This window comes from Cotesia typhae, unplaced genomic scaffold, assembly GCF_013202065.1.
Source record: "Cotesia typhae breed Kobodo isofemale line unplaced genomic scaffold, CoteBio_Ctyphae contig_33, whole genome shotgun sequence".
Lineage (NCBI taxonomy): Eukaryota > Metazoa > Arthropoda > Insecta > Hymenoptera > Braconidae > Cotesia > Cotesia typhae.
The window spans coordinates 890,569-915,539 of record NW_027423741.1 but is presented as its reverse complement, the minus strand read 5'-3'; the positions used below and the strand labels follow the sequence as shown (position 1 = coordinate 915,539).

Sequence of the window (24,971 nt, the reverse complement as noted above, 5' to 3'; positions counted from 1 at the left end):
TCTTTACATTTATCACAATAATTATTATAAAAAATGTAAAATTAATTTTTTATCTTTACAATCGAGCAATTAAATATATATAATTACTACTATAAAGTTTCAGCAGCTGTCTTTTAAATAAAACAATTTTCAACGCATCGCATATGTTGATGATTTTTATTATACCACATAAATTATAGTTTTCCTAGTTACCATCTTTAGTAGACAAAGATAGGTTTGCCAGTCCAACTGTCAAATGTCAAATATTTTTTTTTATTTTCCATTATGTCAGTTAAATGATACTAAAACGTCAAAGGACTAGTATTTATATTCACAAAAAATTATGGATTTAAAATTTCTGAAAATTATGTCACGTAAATTGATAAAAATTTCTGTCTGTTGATGTTTACAAAAAAAATTTTTTGGTACGTTTTAATTACAATTAAACAAGTGATTAAAAAAAAAAAAATAATTGCCATTTTATCGATGAGTCAACGCGAGGAAAATTAAAAGTATAAAAATGAAACTAACGCACTAATTTATTGACAAGTATAGGTTATAATTAGTAAACCATTTTTTATTATCACTCAAAAATTGACATCAGCTGATTTTGTTAAGAGTGATTAATTTATTATTACTAATAATAATAATCATCATTGTTTGTATTTTGTTTTAATATTATTATGAAAAACGTTTGGAATAATTTTTATAAATTATTTATTGATTAATTAATATTATTTCTGTCAAAGGTGAGTTTTAATTTCCAAAATTTTAAATAAATTTTAATTTTATTTGTTTTTCTAGATATTTATTTCCGAAACAAGTAAAAAAAAAAAATAGATAAAATTATGTGGGTGTTTGGTTATGGATCATTGATATGGAAAGTTGATTTTCCGTATGAAAGGAAACTTGTTGGTTACATCAAAGGTTACATCAGAAGATTTTATCAAAAGAGCACTGATCACCGTGGAGTACCATCTAAAGTAATTATTTATTAATTTACTCTATAAATATGAAAATTAAGTTAGCCGACATTTAAAAATTTTAATAATTTATTTTATTGAAAAATTATTTAAAAAAAAAATTAAAAGAAAAAATTTCACAAGTAGAAAATTTTAAAAATTACACATGCAATTTTTTAAAAATGCTTTTTTGTTATAATTGTATAAATGAAAAAAAAAAATTAAAAACGTCGGCTAACTTTAGTATTGTTCTATGAACTATAAATATTTATTTACAATTGACTAATTATTTAAATTTCAGCCCGGACGTGTGGTAACTTTACTAGCATCAAATAATCCCGATGACCAAGTCTGGGGCGTTGCTTACAAGATAGCAACTGAAAATATCGACAGTGTTGTAAATCATTTGGATTTTCGTGAAAAAGGCGGCTATGAAAGAAAAACAGTTCTTTTTTATCCTTGCAATCCAACTGGAGAAAACGCCAATAATTCCTCGAGATTAGGATTAATTTCTTCAGCGGACCAAGAGGAAGAAAAACCTTTTCAATTAACTATTTACATTGGTCATGAAGACAATCCGAATTTCGCTGGTGCTGAAGACATCGAAACAATCGCCAGTCATATTATAGATGCTCATGGCCCCAGTGGTGCTAATACTGAATATCTTTATAAACTTTCTTCTGCTATGAGGACGATAATGCCTGGCGTAATTGACGACCACCTATTTGCACTGGAAACAGCTGTTAGAAGATTGGATGATGACAAAAAAAATCATTCATAAATTATTCTTTCGTAAATAAATATTGATAATATTTTTGGCAATTTGACTAGTAAAATTAAACTTTATTTTTTTTTTTTTTTTTTTTTAATTTATTACTTGCAATAATATAATAAATAAAATTTTGAATGTCTTTAGCTGAAACTTATTAAGGTCAAAAATAAACAAAATTTTATTCTTTAATTTCAGAAATTTAAATATTTGCATTATCGTAATTGATTAAAAGTTTTATTTCCAAAGTTCAATGGATTGAATTTAAATTTCAGTACAAAATTATATTTTTAAAATTGTACTAGTCATTAACAACAATAATAATTGGCTTTAGAAGGACAGCTGTCAAAAAAATAACAAATTTTAAATCAAAATATTTATAATTTTATCAATATTTAATATTTATTGACCTTGATTGTCTGATATTCTTAAATTAAATTAAATTAAAAGAATGTAAAATGTATAAATTTGTTATTTCAATAAAATATTTTATTACTATGTCAAGTTTTAAATCATTATCTCATAATAAAAATTATCGAGTCTCTCAGTTGGAATAATTACAATTTAATATACTGATTTCTAAGTCTAATATTTAAAATTTCTCCATTAAAAAAATAAAATAAATTACCCTATCTGAAGATAAAAATATTTAAATGAAAATAAATTTGAAATTAAAAAAACAATAAAATGTTAATTTAATTGATTAAAATAAAAAATCTAAAAATAGCTCGATGACAGATAATAAATAATAATTACCCTGAACTACTTTTTAAAATAAATTAAATGAAAATTAATGGTTCCTCCTCATACTAAAGTGTACATAAAATAATCTCGTACATGATGCAAATAAAAGTAGGGATAATGTGAGGAGCGATCAGCTGTAGGAACTGACGCCATTACTTGTTGACCATCTAACTGTCAAACTGAGTTGACTGAGTGAACAGAGCCCAGTAGAGTAGTACTGAGTGCAACGGAGTCCAAGTGTAGTGAGTAAATAACTCACCTACAACTCACTCAGTTGTTACACTTTTATACTATTCTCTCTTTAGTTTATTTATTATATTATTAGTAACTTATCAAGGTCAACGCTGGCTAAATTTACTGATTAGTGTTTGGAAAGTATCCGGGTAAGTTTTTTTTTAATATTTTTACATCTTATACATAATATTTGGACACAATAATTCGTACCTAAATTATTTAGTCATTCATTTAATACACAAGCCACCTTCTAATTGATTTGCTAGGTTATATTCTTTTTATATTTTGATAATAATTAATTAAATAAATTTTTTTTATTTTAGCATCGCAGAAAAATTTAATTTTTTTTTACTGTTATTCGGAATTTTTATTAAAAAAATAATCCAAACAATTTAACCCGTCTGATTTTAAGATAACGCGGTAAAAAGAATATTAATGTGGAATTTCCTGAGAAAATCTATTGTATTTTATTATTATTATCATCATCATCATCATCATCATCATCATCATTATCATAATCATAATTATTTATACATTGTATCGTGAGAACAAAGAACTCTCTTGTGTCTTCAGTGCGTCGAAATGAAACAGAGGGGAAAAAAAAAAAAAAACCAAAACACAAGGAATTCATTTGAAATTCTATTTGCTTCAATGTTTTATTTCGAATGTTTTGAATGTTCAAGTTTTTTATCATTAAAAATCGAGACTGAGATATTTATAAATAAATAAATAAATAAACAATCCAATGAAAGAGACCAATGATGTAGGATTTATTTTTATCGTACAAACGGGTTTGAAAGTAATATGATTATGAACTGGAGTAACTCCAGCTTCTTTTCAAGGTCACCCGATTTTTTTTTTTTTATAATATTTATGTTAGCATTGAGCAATTACACCTCTCAAAATTAACTTTTTAGTATTAATAGGTTTTATTTTGGATTTGGATTAGGTGGGTTGTGTAATTGGCATATTTTCGATGACAAAAATGTCACGTTAAAATTTTTTTTCACTTCTGGTGAATAAATACAACTTTTGCCATTTTTTAAATATTTATGACGCATCAAAAATCGTCACGCATTTAATAACAATGAAGTTGACGGATATTAAAAATATTTTTGAAATTTTATAGCAATTAAATTATTAAAAAAATTTTTAAAATTTACAGCTGACTGCTAACTTCAGTATTATACGCATTTATATTAATTTTATGAGATAAGTGTTTTAATTCAACAAAACAAATGCAAGTATTTTTTTTTTTAACGTCATTGATATAAACTGTAAAAAAATCAATAAAATTATTTTAAAGGCGGTTTTATTCAAATTTTTTATAATAATAAAATTTTTAAATTATGCTATGGTGTATTTTTGACATTTAATTTAAATAATGTTGATGCATTTTAGTGTTTGTTGTTTGTTTTATTTATTTTTCTTAATGTTGAAACAAAAAAGGGACTATTGCGTCAGCTGTTGTGCGCACAGCGGTTCGAATTCTGATCCCTTCGCGCAGTGTCTTTGTTGCTACCAGCCAATGCGAGGGCTTTAGCGCGCGTTTTCAAGCGCTAACTCGCGAGCTGTCATTAGTCGAAGCGCTATGACAGCCCCCACAAAACGCGAAACTTACACCGTTCATATGAAAGTAACTTTAAGGTCGTTCGAATAAGCGCTCTAAGTTGTCACCCGGTATATAATCCTGAAGAATTTAACAAACTTGTCTGGACTTGTCAGAAAATAGAGAACAGTGAGACTGATAACTGAGTGTGCGCATCCTCGCAGTACGTTAACAAAACTTTTATAAAATTCGCTATTTTTTAAATTTATCGTCTGCAAATTCAAGTTTTTTATTTTTCAACGTTAATATTTTGTTTTTAAAATTAATAAGTAACTCAGTTTTTTATTTATTATTAAAGTGAACAACCGATTATTTAAATTACAAGTTTTAACTCTGAAGAATTATTCCTTTAACCGCCAAAACAAACTTAATCCGCTCTTCTATTATTAATCTCGTGATAAAATAAATAATTAGTCAATTTTTTTAGTTTATTTTATTTTATTTATTTAAAGTATTATAACTCAAGGTTACGAATTTCTGGAACCTTCTAAGTCAATTTCGCAACTCAAGGCTCAACGTTAAAGACTGAATTTTAGATTTTTTATTTATTAATTATTTATATTCAAGATTATTATTTATACTTACTCAATTTATCACCTTGTGGAATTTTTGTAATAAACGTATTTAATCAACTTGAAGAGAAGAAATAGTATTGCGTTAGATCTGACTTGTATCATCTTAAAAATTGAGATCTACCTCATTGGAACATCATTAAATATTTATTAATTTACCAATATCTAAAATTATTGAATACCTTACGTAAGTATCTAATTATGAATTCATTTAATTTTACTTGTAATACTTTTTAATTCATTTGAAATTTTATTTTTAACAACAGATATATTGAAGTATATAATATTACATTCAAATAAAATAATTAATAATAAAAATGAGTTTATTAATAAATTTTATCAGCCATTAAGGCCATAAATTTGGATAGAATGTCAAAAGAATAATCTCATTGTCACGTGGATTTTTGACAAGTTTCAACAGGATAGTTTCGAGCACTTTCTTACCGAAAATTTATCATGTTTACGTCATTCTCCGTATAGCCTTAGCCTGCGGTATATCTTAGTCATACTATATAGTTTACTACCGTACAATACCGTAAACCACAATGTAAAGGCAACTGTATTCTAATTACCCTTGTGATTCAGTACCTGTACTGCCCTTACTCATCGAAAAGAATAGATACAATGATGACATTAGAAAAATAATGCTTAAATAATTAAAATATTTATTTTTCAAATTGTATAATTCTTTGTTAAAGCTTGAATAGCTTATAATTGTAAGCTAGCAGAAAATTTTATTTAAAAAAAAAAAAAAAAAAAAAAAAATTTCACTTGAGCTTTTAATCTTCAAGAATTGATAATGTAAATCCGTTGATTAATATTGATTTATGATTTTAATATTTTACTAGCAACCTTGCGGTCACTAAATTTCACAACAAATACTGATTTTATCATATGACCATCCTGGAGACAAATTTTTTCTTATTCTCTCAATAATATAAATTTTTTTTTTCGTTTGTTTTAGATACCGTGCTAGCCAACTAGGTCGTTCTTCGTGGTGTGACTAGTTATCCAGCAAAGGAGCATTAAATTAATAAGTTAGTGAAAAATACTAACTAATTGCTGAATTTTGTTGGTCACACGTCGCAGGAATGGACACTACAGGCTCGCCGGCACCGGTTACGATTCACTCACTTCTTGAACAACTTCAAGAAGCTCTGGTACTTGAAGTAAAGTACCAGCCTAATTTACAACTTCCAGCTATCACTAAAGTAAGAAATAGATCTATTATCATGATTGATTATCTTATCGGAGATAGTATGTATAATTTAATGAATAAATATTTATTTTATAGAATGATGAGGTAATAATTGCTGAAAGAAATGGCTCGGCACACGTTTTAAGATGCCTCAAAGTCTGGTATGATCTACCATCGGATGTATTCTTCATTGCGATGAACTTGATGGACCGTTTCCTCACTAAAATGAAAGCTCAACCAAAGCACATGCCCTGCATCAGGGTATCATCATTCTATATAGCTGCCGTCCAAATGTCACAAACAATCGATATGGATCATCTTGTCTCTATTTCCCAGTTTAAATTCACTCGAGGCGATCTTAAACGTATGTCAGATTTGATCAGCAATAAGTTGGAGTGGGCACCAGGAACTACGCCAATCACAGCTCTTACTTTCCTACGTCTCTTTCACGTCATGTTCCATGCAGCGGCATCACAGCTGGGACTTGGTGAACTCTACGCCAGCATTGTCACAGTAATTAATTTTTTTAATATTTTAATATTTTGAAACTTTTTATGATAATTATCATAATTAATTAATTATGATAATAATTATATAATTATATAATTATGATAATAATAAATAGATTATAATCTATTCTAGTTTCAATTATTGACCGAGTAATTTTATATTTTTAGGAGTCCGAACTTGTTCTAAGGCTTGAAATGGTTGCTTGCAACGTCGAATGTGCTAACTTAAGACCCTCAGAAGTAGCTCTAGTGCTTCTTTGCACGTATCTGGATTCTGCAGTCAACCGTTTGAAATCTAATACCGAAGCGGCCATGCTACCAGTTGCTGGTCCAAGCTCTGCACCTGTTGATTTTACTCAGACACCTGCCCATCAAATCTTACGACTTGTTGAGTTTGCTACTGAACTTCAAAAAATATGCCGGGTAATTAATAATTTTTTTTTTTTTATATTTTAAATCATTTTTATTTTTATTATCTGGTATTAACTTTGGTCCAAATAAATAATTCTGTCTGTCTATCAATACTAATAACCATTTTTTATTTAAATTATAGATTTCAGAGGCAAGCTTCGCTTCTACACACGAACGAGTTGGGGCAATAATGAGCAAATACAACGCACAAGAACAAATACCTTACAGACAAAGATTTGTTTGGCGATTGTCATCAAGAACTGCCAGACTTTTACGTCCGACTGATAAATTCATTTCAAACCTCCCGGCTATCGCTGAAAATGCTCCAATTCCATCCCCAAGTCGAATCAGGTTAGTGATCGTTCTCATTTAATAAATCAAATATTCTCTGATTTATTAATTAAGTTGCTCATTGTTAAATTTTATTTTTTTTGCAGATCGGGATACAGGCTCAACAGGCGCCATGACATGAAGAGACGTTAAAAATACTCAAAGCATCCGGTTAAAAAAGATTATTCTACGAAAATCATAAAAAAAGTACAAACAGCTTTGAATTCGGCATTTACAGCGTATTCATACCGCTATACATTTATTGATGTTCCATCAAATAATTGCTGCTGAAAGTTGTAAGTGAATTTCTTTAAAAATTTAATGGCCTTTATATTTCACTAAACGTTCAAGCAAGCAAAATTAGTAGTGAAAAAAAAATTTACTGATAATTTATCTCGTGGCTTTAGAACTTTATCATAAATAAAGTACTATGATAAAATAAATTATTAATGTTGAAGTTGCTATAAAAGTGTTTTTTATTTTTTTTTTATTTTTATTTTATTTTATTTTATTTTTTTTTTTTTATTATTATTATTATTATTATTATACTTTTATAGGAACGTTGAAAGAAAAACAGATTGTGATAAAAAAGTAGAATTGGTAACTTTAATTGGAAAAAAGTAATTTAACATGAACTAAAATCTAGGTTTCATATGAAATATGAGACAATAAATGTAAGTAAATATATTATATGATAATAAATTAAAATGTTGACGAAAAAAGTAAAAAAAAAAAATTTACAAAATAGTATTAGAGATAGTATAATTGTAATCAAATGTTTGAGAGAGTTAGGTAATGCAAATAATAAAACAAAAAACAAAAAAAAATATTAAAATTCATAAACTAAAAAAAAAAAAAAAAAAAGATGTATCTTAAGATTTAATATTTTAATTGATTTGACTTGAAATATAAATATTAAAGCGTTTAGATGTTTATCAAACTAAAGATATAAACGTCCAAATGGCACATTGATTGACCGCCAATTAATATCAAAAATGACAATGAATTTTAATCTTCAGCGGTGCCAGTAGTGTAAATGGTCATTCGAAAGTAATGAGTGGTTAGAATGAACTTTTTTTTATTTTAAATGCGTGAAAATAAACATTAATTATAAGTTTGCATATTTGTAAATTTATTTACTAAAAAATAAATGAATTTATCTTAGTAATAAATATCATTAAATTTGTCTTTAATGATCTATATTGAATAATTTATATTAAATTAGACATGAATTCGCGCATTTAAAAAATACTGTGTCTGGATTTGTTTAATTATAAATAAAAATCACCGTTTTTTTTATGAATGATGGATGGCCTAGAATATTAATTATCACGGTATTAACATCTATACTCTCGCAGTTTGATGAAAATTATTATTATAATTTTTTAAACGAAGATTATTATTTATTACTATTAATATTATTATTTTGTATTGAGCAAAACGAAATTATTGGATTAACTTTTTCTTTTTGGAAAATTATTTATTATTATTTATTTGAGGTAAATATTTTTTTTATCATCGTAAACTGTGATAGTCTAGATACAACTGTGACTAGAAATGTGAATAATGTCGATAAGAGGAAGAATAAATATCTTCAGGTCCTTGGTAAAAAAAATTAGCCAGTTTATGCTAATTACAAATTTTTCTTTCTTTTAATTTTTTTGACTCTCTTTTTTCAATCAATTAATTATTTTCTTTAAAATTTTTTTTATTAGTTGACTTTTATTTTTATACTGAAAAAAGCGAGTAATTAAAATTATGAGTTGGAAGAATTTTTTGAAGTTTTTGAGAGCTATCATAAACATAAAATGATACTTTTTAAATCGAGTGAGTTTGAAATGCAATAAAGGGAAGAAAATAATTATATAAGATTGTAATTCAATTTGAGAAAATGGATTTAAGTAAATTTACATATCTCAGCATTAAAAATATTTGAGTAGCTGTGAATTACTGAGTTTATTACATGATTTTCAATTAAAATCGTGATAATTAACATTTTTTCTCTGCATACTAGTACTTGAAAGTGACATGTGTAATTGAATGTAGTTACATTTAAATCATTCATTAAATAATTATTATTTTCATTTAATTTTGATGGATTTAATTAATTTTTATCAACTTGTCTTTTTTAATTCATCAGAACATCTATTAGCGTAAAATATTATTTATTTATATTAATTTATTTTTCTTTCTTTCTATAAATTTTTGCATCAATCACACATAGTCAAAAATAAAATTCAACTATTATTATTATTATTATAACTGTTGAAAGTACAAAGTTTGAATGAGTTTAATGAGGCAATTTATTGTTTAACTGAAATTATTATTGTAATAAGAATGCATCTGATAAAATTTTAAATATATATAAATTAAAATATTTTTTGTCAATTAAAAAACTCTTCAAATAAACTAAATTAATAATATTTATAATTTTTCTTTCAATTTTAATTAACCATAACAATAGATCTCTTGTGGGTATTTCAATAATTTTATGCAATAGAAAATAAACTTTTGTTAATGTAAGTGTATATGAATTTAAAAGTAAATAATTACTTAAATGTATGTGACAAAAGTAAAATTAAATTCTTGATGAATAGCATTTCTCGTTAAAAGAAAATGCATTTTTGACTGAGCTTCAAACTGTAATTCTTCGATATCTATCTAGTACATTATAGAAAAAAAAAAAAAAAAAAAAAAAAAAATTGATAATAATTATTATATAATAAATCAATCATGTAATTTTAAATTATAGTTGTCAGATTAACCTTTTAAATATTAAAATAATTTGTCGAATTTTCTTCTTCATAAAAAAAAAAAAAAAAATAATATTTTCCTATCTAAATAATAAAGTCCATTACAAAACTAATTCTTCGATCATTTACAATAAAAATATATAATTTTTTCGTAATCGAAGCACAAAATTTAATATTTATTTTCGAACACTTGACGACAAAGTATGGATAATTGTTAACTGTGAAGCACTAGAGTGATTTAACTTACAAAAGACATTAAAAATAATGAATCAGCTGATAGTGTTCAATGATTATTTTGAGTCCATGTATAATAAAGAAATTTTATTTCTGTAAATTTAAAAATATAATCAAAATAATCATTGATATCGTTTGTCTTCGAATCATTTAAACAATAAAACATTGTAATTGATTTATTAACTGATTGAAATCTTCAAGTTAAAAATGTAAAAAACAAAGTGATGCATTGATTAATTTATTAATCAATTAATTACGAACAAGAGTGAATCATTTATTTATTAAATATAGCTTAAAATCTCTTAATATATTAATTGCAAACTTTTACATTTGCAAAATAAATAAAGATCTATAATGTAAATTATCTATTTTTATAATTAATACCTTTTATGAATCCTTAAAACTTTACCGTAAAATTACACAATATAACTTCTACTTTAATTTAATATAACTTCTATTTTTAATTTTTTTAAGTTCTAAATGTCATTTATAAGTTAAAGTTTTTTTAAGTCTGGTTCAAATTATTAAAATTTGAATTTTACCGCGCATGAAATTAAAATTATAGGGGGCGCTAAAAGGAAAATACTTATCCAGTAATTGTCAAGTGCTGCTGCGATTAATATGACGTCACATCCTTCTTTGCAGTATTTTAGTGTTACAAAAAGCAACGAAGAACGGAGCTCGTTCATTTCCCAGCCATCTCTGATCTTGGTCGGTTACTTTTTTTTCCGCTAACGACTTTAATTTATTTAAATATGTTTCTTTTGTTTAAAATTTATAAAAAACGGATGTTGAGCTGGGGCGTTGATAATCCTTTCTGAAAAGTAAGTTATAAATAATTATACTATCATTTTTTCTATTTTAATTTTTAAAGCCACGTGGTGTCGACCACGTGTTTAAAAATTGTAAATTTTTTTAACTTATAAAATTGAAATATTCATTAAATATAATTTATTCAATCATTTGAATAATTGTATTTAAAAGAAAGACAAGCGATTTGAATTAACAAAACTATCATGATGATACCATTTTTCAGACTAGAGTTTCTGAATCTTCTAAAACTACCATGATTGTTACCTTTATCTGATGAATTTAAATAATCCTATGTAATATTAATTATTTCGTTGGATTTTACTTAATTATGTTTTTTAATTTGTTATAGAGTACCTGGATGTAATCCATTATGAATATCAAGCTTTCAATAAATGGTAAGCTGATATCAGAAATCTTTTTGTGTAAAATAAATAATTATAATACTGAAATTAGCCAACGTTTAAAAATTTTTATTAATTCCACGTATAATTTATAAAAAATTTTTGCATGTGGAATTTTTTTTTTTTTTTTTTTTTTTCCATTTAAAAAAATTATAAAAATTTTTAAATGTCGGATAATTTAATTTTCATTAAATGATGAGAAATTTAACTATTGAAAAGTCTTAAAGAGTAAGAACTTGGTGTTTTTTAGCCAAAAGGATACTGATTCTAATTTATAAAAAACAATCTATTTTTTTTTTTTTTGTATCAATTATAAAAGCTAATTAATTTTTTTTTTTTTTTTTTTTTTTTTTTTTTTTTTTTTTTTTTTATTAGAGCAATGAAGCTCCGAAGTTGCCAATCAAGAAGTTAAGATGCAACTAACATTCAATTTTCCCGGCTCCCAAGGTAATTATTTAAAAAATTTAATACTCGAATAAATCAACGCAAATATTATGATGATAAATTTGATAGCTTTGAAAAGCCTTAAAGATTAAGAGCTTGCTGTTGCTTAGCCAAAAGGATGCTGATATATTTGTTAAAAAAAAACTAATTATTCTTCTCACTTAAATTTATAAAAATACTCATAAAATTTTTTTTCTTTACAGGTGCACAGAATTTGTCAAATATCGAGGACGAGATGACTCTTTAATTTAATTGTAAGTTCATTTCGATTTTCGTTGAGTACCGGCACGTTACTTAGATCCATCTCCGTTATTTTTAAGAGATGCTTGAGTCATTGGCGTGCAAGAATACGCAATACCTTCTTTTTAGTTGTTGAATTTAATGCTCTTCATTTTATGTTGAAAGATTTGTATTAAAATGAATTACTTGCATTAAATACACTGACGAGTGGACATTCCATTATTTAGAATCATTATATTTTTTTTCATTTGTCCATCATGAAACTAAATTTTTCCTTTTATTTTTTTTTTTACAGATCGCTCGAGTTTATCATCAGTTTGAAATCAGTCACATAGTGACTGTAAGGTCGCTAGTAAAAGTTTAAATGGATAATTGTATTTTATACAATATTTATATTTTATATTATATTAAAACATAATAAAAATAAAATAAAACTATTTCATCTTGTCTTTATTTCTATCATACTAATTACTACCGACTTATTTAACATTAATATTAATGAAAATAAAGTTACCCGACATTTTAGAAATTTTTTATTGAAAAAATTTTAAATAAACAATTTTAAAAAAAATTTCACATGTAAAAAACTTGAAAAGGATGAAATTTAAATTGTTATTGATTAATATAAAAATTAAAACTATTATTCTTTAATTTAAAATCAAACAAAAAAAAGTAATTACTTTTTTTAGCATATAATAAAAATATTTTGCATACTTGAAGAACTTTCAATAAACTATTAAGTTGTTAAAAAAAAAAAAAAAAAAAATCCGCTCTATAAAATTGAGAGCAATGAAGAATTTATTGACCACGTTAAGTTGGAGTTTGTGGTTTTATTTTATGTTCATACATGCTTAAAATAAAAACATTGTTTTTTATAAATTCAATAACTGATTCCGTTTCATTCCTTTTTTTCGTTTAGTTGGTAAATAATTACGCTTGCGCGTATGATCTAAAAGTTGTAACAATAAAGCACGGTGCACTACAAGAAATAATGTGCGCGCGCAAGCGCGCCTGAATATAGAATTGTATATATTCTGATGCTTGTGATATATTCCACCAATCACGTTATGAATAAAATTTATAAATTTGCTCCGCATACATTTAATCTCGATTGTATTGCACGGAACGGACACCTATATATCTTCCATACACCATACCTGAAACTCTTCGCGCTCCGAGGTGTGCAGGAGATTTAAAATAGTTTTCATTCATCAGACAGTTGGCGGTGGTCGTGATTTGAACAGCTGGTAATAATATATCTACGGAAAATGTCTGATAAAAATAAATCGAATAAACAATCCGCAGATCCTGAATTGGATGATCTTTTAAGTAGTAAGTACAGATTTAAAAAAATAATTATAATGACGAACAATGTTATCTTTTGAATTTATTGTTATTTTTCTTAACCTAAAAAAATTTTTTTTCACGTTTATTAGATAACATTTTAAAGTTATTATGAAAAATTATGTAATTTTGTATTTCTATTAAAGTGTCTATTCACGCGTAAAAAAATCCCGATAGATTCACGCAGCGCGAGTTAAGGGCCCCTATATTCACGTGGCATAGATTTAAGGGCCTTATATTTACGCTAAGTGGATTTAAGGGCCTTATAAAAATACGACGGTAAAGTTAGCAGTCATTATAGAATTTTTAAATTTTATTCAACAAAAAAATTAGTTCCAAAAATGTATTTTTAAAAAATTGCATAAAAAAAATTTTATTGATAATTTCTCCCTTTTTACAGATGCTTTAGGAGACTTTGACCGATTATCCGTAACAAATGAACAAAAACAAGACCAAACAGCGAGTTCGACATCAAAAGAGCTACCAAAAGACCTGGAAAAATCTCCAGAACCACTAATTGATGAAATGTGGTCACAAGAATTTATTAATCAAACGGCTTCACAGTTTCAAAAAAATTTGCAAAAAATTATCCAAAATGGTAATTAATTTCAGCTTTTATTATTTATTACGTTTTATTTAAAAAATTCCATCTTTATTATAATTTTAATTATAAAATTTATCAAGAGAAAAAATTTTTATAATTAATTTAATTTAATTAACAAAGTAAAAGTAAAGTAAAGTAATTAATCAGGGAGTGACGGCGATTTTAATGCATCATTGGCGAAAATGGCGCAGACAGTAGCAGAATCCATGGCTTCAACTTCCGGAGCTGATGGCGAGTCTGCTGATATTGGGGATAGCTTGGATTTCCAAGCGGCTATTGCTCAAGCTTTCAAAGACATGCCACAACCCACCGAAGAGATGAAGGTTTTTTTAAATGACCAATTTAATAACAAAATAAATCAATAATAATTTTCATACTACAATTATTTTTTTTTTATTAACTTACTAGGCTTCTGGATCTGGTTTCAACGAGACCGAACTACTATCGATGTTCGGACAGCCATCAGACGAATCTGGTGGGGATATATTTCCTTTTATGCAAGGGATGATGCAGTCTTTATTGTCTAAAGACGTATTGTATCCACCGTTGAAGGATTTAGTCGATAAATATCCCGATTGGCTGAATGAAAAAAAAAGTAGCCTTGCAACAGCGGATTTCGAAAGATATACGAGGCAATTTCTCCTCATGCAAAAAGTATTAAATTTATATATATTAATAATTAATTAATTTTTTTATTTATTTAAATTATTGTTTAGGTATGCAAAGAATTAGAGGCTGAAAAAAGCGATGATTCTGAAGAAATTAAAAGACTAAGATTTGACAAAGTCCTGGATCTTATGCATGAAATGCAGACATGCGGGCAACCACCAGATGATTTAATTGGTGAACAAACGGGTCTATTTCAGTTAGATGACATGGGTAATCCCGTTTTGCCACCGGGTGTTGACCCCTCGAACTGTAGCATCATGTAATTTACTTTACAAATAACATTTTACATGTGCAAGTGATATTTTATCTGACATCAACTGTACATAAGTGAAATTAAGTTATTTATAATAAATCTATACAAATTGTATTAAGCAGAAAAAATGAAAACGTTAATTGGATTGTAAGATAACAATAACTATTGTAAGAACAAAATGAAAATTTTTCAATTATTTCTAAACGATCAATAATTAAAATTAATATATTTAATATTAATATATACATATATATATATATATATATATATATATGAAAAAGTGTTTTTTATATCGACTAGTTATTATGTAGATGAGCATTGAAATAATATTTGTTATCATTATAGTCTTTCTCTTCGTGATGATGGGATAATAGAATAAAACACAATACTTTGCTAACTTGTCTTTTTATTGTAGCGCAGAACATACTTTATTGAATTCTTGTTCGTTAAAACAATTTATTTAAATTTTTAAATATACAGTACAATCTTTGAGATATTGTTCATTTTTTAAATAATTTACTTTGTAATTATTTGTAATTTTATTTGTTTGGTACTGGGCCTGAACTTTAAGCAGGGGAGAGTGCATCGACTCCAGGAAGAACTTTGCCTTCGAGCAGCTCTAAACTGGCACCACCTCCGGTACTTACGTGACTAACTTTATCCTCAGTCTTCCATTTAGCAGCACAAGTTGCTGTGTCACCACCACCGATGATTGTGATAGCTCCACGAGTTGTTGCCTCAACAACATTGTCCATCAAACTTTTTGTACCTTTGCTGAAATTGTCAAACTCAAAGACACCGGCTGGTCCATTCCATACAATCACTTTGGCCCGCTTGATTGGCTCTAAAGTACGAGTAAATTAATTACACTATTTCTTCCTTAACTTGATTATTTAAAATTGAAATTATATGGTCATTACCAGCAAATAATTCACGAGATTTAGGACCAACGTCAAGTCCCATCCAGCCATCGGGAATTCCTGACTCAACATCTGCTGCTCCTACAGCTGCATCCTCGGCGAATTTATCAGCTGTAACGAAGTCTACGGGAAGATGAACTTGGACGTTATTTTTTTTAGCTTTTTCCAAAAGGTCGTTTACAATTTTTGATCCTTCTTCATCGAACAGGGAATTTCCAATCTAAAAATACAAGTCATTTATTAAATATATATTCGACAAATTCAATTAATTAAAAAAAAAAAAATTTATTTAAACACTTACTTTCATTCCTTTGGACACTTTCAGGAAGGTGTAAGCCATGCCTCCACCAATAATCATTTCGTTGACTTTGTCCAATAAGTTATTGATCAGCTGTATTTTGTCAGCAACCTTGGCACCGCCAAGAATTGCAAGGAACGGTTTCTCAGGATTATCAAGAGCTTTAGCAAAGTACTCAAGCTCTTTCTTCAACAAAAATCCACTGGCACGCACATCAAATCCATCGCCCATCATAGAACTGTGCGCCCGGTGAGCAGTACCAAAAGCGTCGTTGATGTAAACGTCACCAAGTTTTCTCAACGATGCGCGGAATTCAGTGACTTTAGCCTTGTCAGCTTTAATCTGTATCAAGAATTTTAAGATATTAATTTAAAAATTAATTATTCCAAGCAAAGTAATTGATAAAATAATTATTTCTAATACCTTACTGCCGTCAGGACCAACACCTTTGCCTTCTTCTTCAACATGGTATCTCAAGTTCTCAAGCAAAATAATTGTTCCAGGTGCAGGGTCAGCACAAGCTTTCTCAACATCCGGACCAACACAGTCATTAAGAAACAAAATGTCTTTACCCAGAAGTGTTTTTAGCTCATCAGCAACTGGCTTGAGCGTGTATTTAGTATTACGTGAGCCATCAGGACGTCCGAGATGTGACATAAGCACAATAGACTTAGCCTTTTTATCCAACGCATACTTAACAGTATCCAGAGCAGCAACAATTCGCTGGTTGTTCGTGATCTTGCCCTCCTTCAATGGCACATTAAAGTCGACTCTATAATTAAGAAAAATACAATTAAAAAATATCCACTGACATAACCGCTATTTTTTATGACACTTCTGAAGTTAGCAGACGTCTAAAAATTTTTGATTTTTTTTATTAATTAAATTACAACTAAAAAAATAGTTATAAAAAATTGCACGTATAGTTTTTCAAGTTTTTTACATGTGACATTTTTTTTTTAATTGTTTAATTGAAATTTTTTCAATAAAAAAATTTCTAAAAATTTTGAAATGTCGGCTAACTTCATTTTCATGATTTAATAATTTAAAAAATTTTATAACAAATAAATTATAGCAAAAAAAAATTGACATGTAGAAATTAAAAAAAAAAAAAAAAAAAAAAAAATTCAATTTTTTTGATAAATAAAATTAAAAAATTGTCAAGTGCCTGCTAATTTTAATGTCATCTATTTTTCAGTAAAACTGATAGTCATTTTGACACCTGACATTCATTAAGATAATAATATAAAAAAAATAATCAATCGTCTACCTTATCAAGACCCTTTTGCCGGTGAGGTCTACTTTGTCAATGCTGAGTTTATTCAACGCCATGACGCTTTTCCCAAGACTGTAATTACTTTGCTGAGTTAAAAAACTTGCTGTTGGATAACCACTTGCAGTTATTACGTGTCTCTGCAAATTAAACGGATTTACGTGACGTATAACTGAGTTTACCAGCGATGATGATGATAATTTCGAGGTTTGGTACGTAATTCTATGAATGTCAAACGAAGGGCGTCGGAGGTAGCGCCCTCGCATCAGCTTTTCTAACGCGCGCATATGTATCTTATTTGATAGATCGGCTGCCTATTTTTATTTTATTATTATATTTCGGGTATAGATATATATATATATATATATATATATATATATATATATATATATATATATTTATATACTTTTTTCAATACAAATACTCTTTACAAAATTTCTCACATAAACACAAGTATAAATAATCACGCACAATAACTATTTTCCAATTTCTTATTGTATTCTTTAATTATTTTTCATGATAAACTTATGGTTATCACCCGGCCTTGTTCAAAGTACTTTGTGGATAAGCTTTCACGATTAATTATTATTAATTCAATAGTAATATAATTATTTTTTATAAGCCAAGTTGAATACACAAATTTATGGTTATTTTATTTTTAAAAAATCGTTAAGTGCTTATCAAAAATATCTGTTTTCATTTTTAATTAATTAATTACATATTTACATAATGATTAATAATTTTTTTCAGGTTAATTATAATCAACGAGCTATAATAATCTATGACATTAAATTTAGCTGTCACTTGACAATTTTTTAATTTTTTTTTTTTTTTTTAACAAATAAATTTTCTCCAAAAAATTATTTTTAAAAAATTGCATTTGTAGTTTTTTAAAATTTCTAAATGTCAATTTTTTTTTGCCATAATTTATTTTTTAAAAATAATTAAATATCTTTCTAAATTAATTTTCATTTATGAGAATCAATTTAATCATTTTTAAAATTTTTTTAACAAATAAATTATAGCAAAAAAATTGACATGTAGAAATTTAAAAAAATTATAAATGCAATTTTTCAAAAATAATTTATCAGAAAAGATTTATTTGTTAAAAAAAATTATCAAGTGACAGCTGACTTTAATGTCATTAATGTTTTATAAATTTCATAAAAATATTTTTTATCAATAAGCTAAAGAAAATGTTTTCTTGATTTTTAAAAATAAAAAAATATAGGTCAACGACATACGAAAAAAATAGTAGTTAAATTTTTATCAAGAATTATTCAATATTAAATATTAAATATTAATTTGGCACTAAATCAAAACTAATTACTGCATTTATGGACTTTAAGTCAAAAAGTAAAAATTTTTAAATGAAAACATTTTCCTGGAATTACTTTGGCCCTTTATTAAGTCCTAAATTATTTTATCGCCCAATAAGTTAGAAAAATAATAAAAATAACAGAGTAATTTCTTTTTGTTGTGATAATTTTATTTCGAAACAATTTTAAAATTTCAGTAATTTTTTTTCTCGAGGGTATTTTGAGCGCTAGTCGAGAGTGAATTTTAGAGTAACTGGGACACAGACAGGTTTAAAATAGGGAAAGTTTAAACTAGGGAAACGTATACTATACAAGCAGTTACGGTGTAGTATAAGTTAAAGGTTCATGGTGATTACTCGTTTGTCAGTTGAAATTATTATTAGTTGTTCCTCCAAGAGTTAAGCATCTCACCATCAAAAGTAACGACAACACAGCCGTACTTAGCTTTTAAAATATCAATATTAGCTCCAACTCAACTCTATAATAATAAATACCGAACAATGAGTTTTCTTCGAAAGCGTACAAAGAAAATTAAACTAAAAAATGACACATCCGCTGTCGGATTCCCGCGTTGGTTAAATCTAATCTTTGGGCTCTGCTCCAAACATATTTGACCTCACGTTACCCTACAGAGTTTCTTTATTCCAATCAACTCAATCCTGCTTACAATTATTTTTATTAACTCCCACAACATATTTATATCTTTGTTCTCTGTTCTCTGTTTTCATTTCTCAGCAGAACAAGAAGCTAGTTGCTTTTTCTTCTCTGTTAATTTTTCATTCAATTCAATAAAAGCCTTGCAAGAGCATGGATGATGATTACTGAATAAATTATTACCAGTTGAACATATTTTATATGTATAGAAAGAATAATATATTGATCTTTAATGCCAGTGAAACCTGTTGATCAAATGCCAACGAGTGTCAATGGACTAACTTATAATCCGGCAGCTATTTCCGTTTAATAGTTATTTTGATAAATAGTCTTTATGCATAATATTCGATGCCAAGCTAAAAAGTCGCCCGGTGTCAAACTGTCTAATCACTTATTCCAATTTCACTTTTACTTAACATATTGCTTTATACTTTATATATAATACTTGTTAACATAATATAAGTTGTTGGGATCATTCAACAATGCTAAAATAGCCCATCGTCGTTTAACGCGAGGGCGGACTGCGATACGCCTGGCCACTTTTGAATATCTTCGTACCCGGAAAGTGCAAATACTCATATCTATATACATATAACAATATATTCTTCATCCTCACATATTCGTCTTCATCTCATCTTAACTACTCAACTCGTACCGCATCGTTAATTTATATCCACTACACGTATACATATTTTAAGTAAATACTTGTCTGTTATTTGTTGACGAGTGTTTTATATTTCGACCAACAAAGTATCACTGCTTCTTGGTAATACGTGTTCTGCTTGTAAAGTCTGTCTTTTTATGCTCATATCTGAAGAGACAAAAAAAAAAATATTGTAATTACATTTAAGTATTATCTTCACTGTTACCTTTGCAATGAGTTCAGATAACAGTCAATGTGAGAGGTAGAGATTTTTAAATAACACTAAAGTTAGGCGACGTTTTTAATTTTTTTTTTTAATTATTAAATTAGAACTAAAAAAATTTTTTTTTTTTTTTTAATATTTTTTTGTAATCATTTTTTTAATAAAAAAAATTCTAAAATTTTTAGATATCAGCTAACTTAATTTTCATGATTTTAAAATAAAATAAATTTTATTTTTTTAATAAAATAAATAATTACATTTAACACTTACCCACTGGCTAAGCGTGTTGAAACTTTTTTAACGTCGAAATGAAAATTAATCAACACGAAGAAAGCCGTTGGTCAAACACGTGGTTGTGTTGGGTCGCGTGCAAAATTAGAGGCTTAGAATAACTAGCACGACATACGAGTATAACATAAATATGTATACATATACAAATGTACCTGTATGTATTATAATTAAACGTATGAGAATGCTCGGTATGGATAGATGTGCATAAGTATTTTCCTCTTGTCGGAAATGTATTTATCATTATTTAGAAAAATATTATTTAAATTTAGGCTCTTGTTTAAAGTCCGTTGACCGTAAAGATAAAGACCCAGTGATTAATAAATATTAATATTATTTATTGTGCGACAAATTCGTTGATTTATTGCCGCTGAGCCGGTCGTATAAGCACAGTACTTTTTTTTTTTAAATAGTAATCAAAGTTTATGTTCTGTAAATTTACTTTTATCAATTGATTGGTGAGAAAATAAAATGACAAGACCTTGAATGATATTCGTACACCGGATGTAGCTCTCAGTTCTTGGATCTGTGTACATACATCCGAGAAAAAAATAATTGTTAGTGATGCGATAGGTGGCCGGCCCAATGCCAGTGAATCTGTGTCTGATGATCATGATCACACATGTACTTTAATCTCGTCGCGGGCGTCTCTGAGCTCTTTGGCTCAACTCGGGATCACCAGCTTCACATTTTGCTCTCAATCGGTCCTTCGACCGGACCAGAGACTAGTTCAGTCTTTAGTATTTACTCAGTCGAATTTTCTTCACCGACAATTATATTTATCCAATTTTTTTTAGTTTACTATTGTGTTAAACTGTTTAATTTTTTAATTAAGTGCCCACTGGATAAAATTTATAAAACAAAAAAAATAATAATGAAGTGGTAGGTGATCATTTTTGTGTTTGTCGTGTGACCGAATATTATTATTAATATTGTTACCTGAAAAGTTTTAAAAATAAAAAACAATTAGTTTTTAGTACTAACACAAGTGTTTTGTAATTTTAAATATCTAATAAATTATATTTACTGAAAATTTAATTTTTAAAAATATAAATAATATAAATTATAATAGTTTTAATAGAAGTAGTATATTCTAAATTTATTTTGAGATAATGTCCATAAAAGTTTATTAATACGCGGTGAAGTTAATAGCCACTAATTATTTTTATTTCTTCTGCATAAAAATACTCACATAAAGTATGTTGGTATGAATTTAAACTTTGAAAATTTATTAAAGTTTTAATTATTGAAACATTTTAACGAATAAAAATATATTTTCTGGGCATCGTTTATGTTTTAATAATAATAAATAAATTTTTAGAGTTCTCTAAAGACAAATATATTCCGTAAACTCGTAAACATCTTCCCGGTATGCTTCTGAGTATCGATCGAGGGCCAAACTGATCAACACGTGCTTTTAGTTCTGCAACTGTTTGCTCAAAGACTTTATTTACATTGATTTTATTCAAGTTTGACAGATTCTACGAAATTTATTTTACAAGAGCATTAAATACCACGATTAAAAAATAAATGTATTAAACATATGATATAACAATATGTACGTCAATCTAATTTTCAGTAGATATTTCTGTCATTTTGAGAAATAAGAACCACGAGTAGACTTGGCAATCTATTCCCAGAAGTTTTTTTTTTTTTTTTTTATTAAACCAGTAAACTGAGCTTATTTTATTTTATTTATTTCTCTCGGTTATTTTCAATTATCCAGATTTGATACTTTTTTTCTATGCAGTTATAATAAAATCACACAAAAATTTATTATGGATTACTTGCCATTAAATTTTAAACTGCGTATCTTTAAATTAACTTTCTCAAAGTATTAATCATCAAAATCCTAAAAATAAATAACTAAATCTGTGTTCGAAGATCGATTTATATCTATTGATATCGAAAATTTAAAAGTTATGCATCACGAAGAGTATGACCTTCTTATATTAACTTGTATACAAACATACTTATCTATAAGCATATCATCTGAGAGGCATCAACTCGGACTAGTTGGCAATAAAAAAATATATCCTGGCTTTCGATTGCGCTACTTGGCCATTGTAAAAATGGCCTATTCTATTCTGCTCTCATCTGATCTTGTATCGCAATGATTGCACATTATATCTTAATTTATTCCGGTCTTTCTACAGATACTATAATTTATAAACAAAATTAATTACTGCTGATTACGGTCTGTAAATAGAAATCAACGGATAGTAAGCACTTTATTAACTTTATTAATTAACGCCTTTAATTACTAGTCGAGGAAAACTTATCAAAGAAAAATAAAAAAATAAAAATATGGATTTTATTTAATAAACTAGAGTAATTTACTTACAACAGTTATTGTGCTTGATATGGAGTTGAAATTTTTTAAATACTTGGGATATTTTTTATTGTCCAATAAACATAAGCTCCCACCTCGCGCGTTTATTATTACAATAAAATGATAATTACGCTATAAAATAAGAATGTTAGTGAACAAGTTAGTAAAAATTCATTTATGCAAATACAAATATTCAGAGTCTCTGACCTCGGATATTAACAGAATGTTTACGGTTTAAGTATTTAACTCGCTCTTGAATCCAAAATATTACATTAAGTTTATTCAAATTCTTAAAAACATAAACTGAAAAAGCTCTTGGATTTTATTTTAACTCAATTCAATACACTTCAATTCCAATGATTATCTTATTAAATCTCACTGTGCTTTTTAAAGCCTCCAGATCCTTCATATCAATCTTTTTCCACCGCAAATAAGTCTGTAAAAGAAAATATTTGAAAAATAAAAAAGAAAAATTACCTACCATTACCACAAATTGAATAAAAAAATGTAAATAATACATATATAAAGAAGCGATATCTAATTTTACTCCAATTCCCAACATTATCGAAGAAATAAATTGACCGTGTGTCTTAACGTTTCGCTTAATTAACAATCCAGCGATGCCATTAAACAAAAATAAAAATAAATAATTATTTAGAATATCAAAACTGATATAAATCTTTAAAAATCTCTTTCAACAGTTTTACAATATTTTTAATATCATTATAAATAAAAAAAATCTAAATTTATACACACATACCAGCTATCTATTTTCCCGCCAGCCAATGCTTAATCATCTACACACCACGCGTTAAAATCGATTACTGTTGCTATAAAAATACAACAAAAAAAAATTTATATATAAAATCGGGTCAGTTGTTTATTGATATTTTTTTTCGTTTATTTTGTATGCATCTTCCGGCTTATTTTCAAGTGCCATAATTAAATAAGCGGAAAAATAATCAAGATAACGTCTGATAGTGAGATGACCAGGTGTTTAACAATAATTTTAATTTTTTAAATAAACAAAGTATAATTTTTTTTTTTTTAATTTGCATCCAAGAATTTATGAAATTAAAGTGAGCAGTCATTAAACAATTTTTTAATTTTATTTAATAAAAAAATTTGTTAAATAAAATTAAAAAATTGTCAAGTGACGGTTAACTTTAATGTCATAAATTAATTATCATCAAGAATTTTTAAAATATCTGTGTATAAAATTTTTAATTTTCTTCCACTGATATTATATCATTTAATTAAACAAAATATAAAAAAAAATATGACATTAAAGTTAGCTGTCACTTGATAAATTTTTAATTGTATTTAATAATTAAATTGCATTTTTAATTTTTTAAAATTTCTATATATCAATTTTTTTTTCTTATTTTTCTTACCGTAATTTATTTGTGAATAAAAGCTTTAAAAATGACCAAATATCTGCTAAATAAATTTTAATAGAAAAAATTGTCGCACTCCTGCTACTTTTACTGTCATAATATGTTCAGGTGATGTTCATATCATGTCTAGGGAAAATAAAAAAAAATATATATATATATATATATGTATACAACATATATATCTATGTAAAAATTATAATGCGTGTTTTTGATAGTTTTATCTAGACATTCTTACCAGAATCTAAAAAGAAAAAAGCAAGAGGAGGGTTAGTCTCAAGGTTTAACACCTTTTTACGTCGTTATCGTGTCTCTTTTCTGTTTAATTCTCTCCACTACTCCTTTATATATGTCGATATATCTTTATTTATGTGTATAAATGCGTTATGTGTCCGTGTGTAAATGTGTATGCCTATAGGTTCAGTAATAGGTGTATATATTTGCACACCGTACATACACACAGCGAGGAGTGAATTTGAATTTCTCGTTGCATCGATCGCTATCCCGCGTGGGTGCCGCCATCGTACGACGATCCAACCAATCGCGTTTTCTCTT

At 26.9% G+C, this 24,971-nt stretch overlaps 4 protein-coding genes, 1 long non-coding RNA gene and 1 other non-coding gene across 10 annotated transcripts; 4 read left to right on the top strand and 2 right to left on the bottom strand.

Moving 5' to 3' along the window:
- The first annotated feature begins 201 nt into the window (after positions 1 to 201).
- On the top strand, positions 202 to 2,084 carry LOC141526122 (putative glutathione-specific gamma-glutamylcyclotransferase 2). Of its 2 annotated transcripts, none has more exons than XM_074240926.1 (3): positions 202 to 404; positions 784 to 962; positions 1,243 to 2,084. In XM_074240926.1, the coding sequence occupies exons 2-3, from the start codon at positions 828 to 830 to the stop codon at positions 1,720 to 1,722; spliced, it is 615 nt and encodes a 204-aa protein (XP_074097027.1). In that variant the 5' UTR covers positions 202 to 404; positions 784 to 827; the 3' UTR covers positions 1,723 to 2,084. The 2 variants fall into 2 exon arrangements, with proteins under 2 accessions (XP_074097027.1, XP_074097026.1); XM_074240925.1 differs by having other exon boundaries at positions 203 to 728; positions 1,243 to 2,083.
- Positions 2,085 to 2,660: 576 nt separating this feature from the next.
- Cycg (cyclin G) lies at positions 2,661 to 12,639 on the top strand. 4 transcript variants are annotated; one of them, XR_012478996.1, is made up of 11 exons: positions 4,366 to 5,056; positions 5,834 to 6,080; positions 6,164 to 6,580; positions 6,745 to 6,999; positions 7,130 to 7,338; positions 7,425 to 7,613; positions 10,870 to 11,128; positions 11,467 to 11,512; positions 11,894 to 11,965; positions 12,166 to 12,216; positions 12,498 to 12,639. XR_012478996.1 is itself a non-coding variant. In XM_074241024.1 (6 exons), the coding sequence occupies exons 2-6, from the start codon at positions 5,961 to 5,963 to the stop codon at positions 7,468 to 7,470; spliced, it is 1,047 nt and encodes a 348-aa protein (XP_074097125.1). In that variant the 5' UTR covers positions 2,661 to 2,837; positions 5,834 to 5,960; the 3' UTR covers positions 7,471 to 7,786. The 4 variants fall into 4 exon arrangements, 2 of the variants coding, with proteins under 2 accessions (XP_074097125.1, XP_074097123.1); XR_012478997.1 differs by lacking the exons at positions 10,870 to 11,128; positions 11,467 to 11,512; positions 11,894 to 11,965; positions 12,166 to 12,216; positions 12,498 to 12,639 and adding an exon at positions 7,875 to 10,044; XM_074241024.1 differs by lacking the exons at positions 4,366 to 5,056; positions 10,870 to 11,128; positions 11,467 to 11,512; ... (1 more) ...; positions 12,166 to 12,216; positions 12,498 to 12,639 and adding an exon at positions 2,661 to 2,837 and having other exon boundaries at positions 7,425 to 7,786.
- LOC141526478 (small nucleolar RNA SNORA53) lies at positions 12,247 to 12,418 on the top strand. Its single transcript, XR_012479037.1, has one exon. It is a non-coding gene; the product is annotated as a small nucleolar RNA SNORA53 (small nucleolar RNA).
- A 674-nt stretch (positions 12,640 to 13,313) lies between the features above and the next one.
- Pex19 (peroxisomal biogenesis factor 19) lies at positions 13,314 to 15,183 on the top strand. Its single transcript, XM_074241416.1, has 5 exons — positions 13,314 to 13,534; positions 13,947 to 14,144; positions 14,298 to 14,473; positions 14,559 to 14,804; positions 14,867 to 15,183. The coding sequence occupies exons 1-5, from the start codon at positions 13,471 to 13,473 to the stop codon at positions 15,080 to 15,082; spliced, it is 900 nt and encodes a 299-aa protein (XP_074097517.1). The 5' UTR covers positions 13,314 to 13,470; the 3' UTR covers positions 15,083 to 15,183.
- A 278-nt stretch (positions 15,184 to 15,461) lies between these two features.
- Positions 15,462 to 17,770, bottom strand: Pgk (phosphoglycerate kinase). The gene is made up of 5 exons (XM_074241406.1): positions 17,561 to 17,770; positions 16,714 to 17,062; positions 16,294 to 16,632; positions 15,993 to 16,212; positions 15,462 to 15,916 (listed from the first exon to the last, which is right to left on the bottom strand). Exons 1-5 carry the CDS (start codon positions 17,620 to 17,622, stop codon positions 15,639 to 15,641), a joined length of 1,248 nt encoding a protein of 415 aa, XP_074097507.1. The 5' UTR covers positions 17,623 to 17,770; the 3' UTR covers positions 15,462 to 15,638.
- Positions 17,771 to 19,030: 1,260 nt separating this feature from the next.
- LOC141526402 (uncharacterized) lies at positions 19,031 to 24,824 on the bottom strand. The gene is made up of 8 exons (XR_012479017.1): positions 24,417 to 24,824; positions 23,783 to 23,852; positions 23,541 to 23,623; positions 23,230 to 23,458; positions 23,035 to 23,154; positions 22,664 to 22,889; positions 20,673 to 21,629; positions 19,031 to 20,347 (listed from the first exon to the last, which is right to left on the bottom strand). It is a non-coding gene; the product is annotated as an uncharacterized LOC141526402 (long non-coding RNA).
- Positions 24,825 to 24,971: the final 147 nt, after the last annotated feature.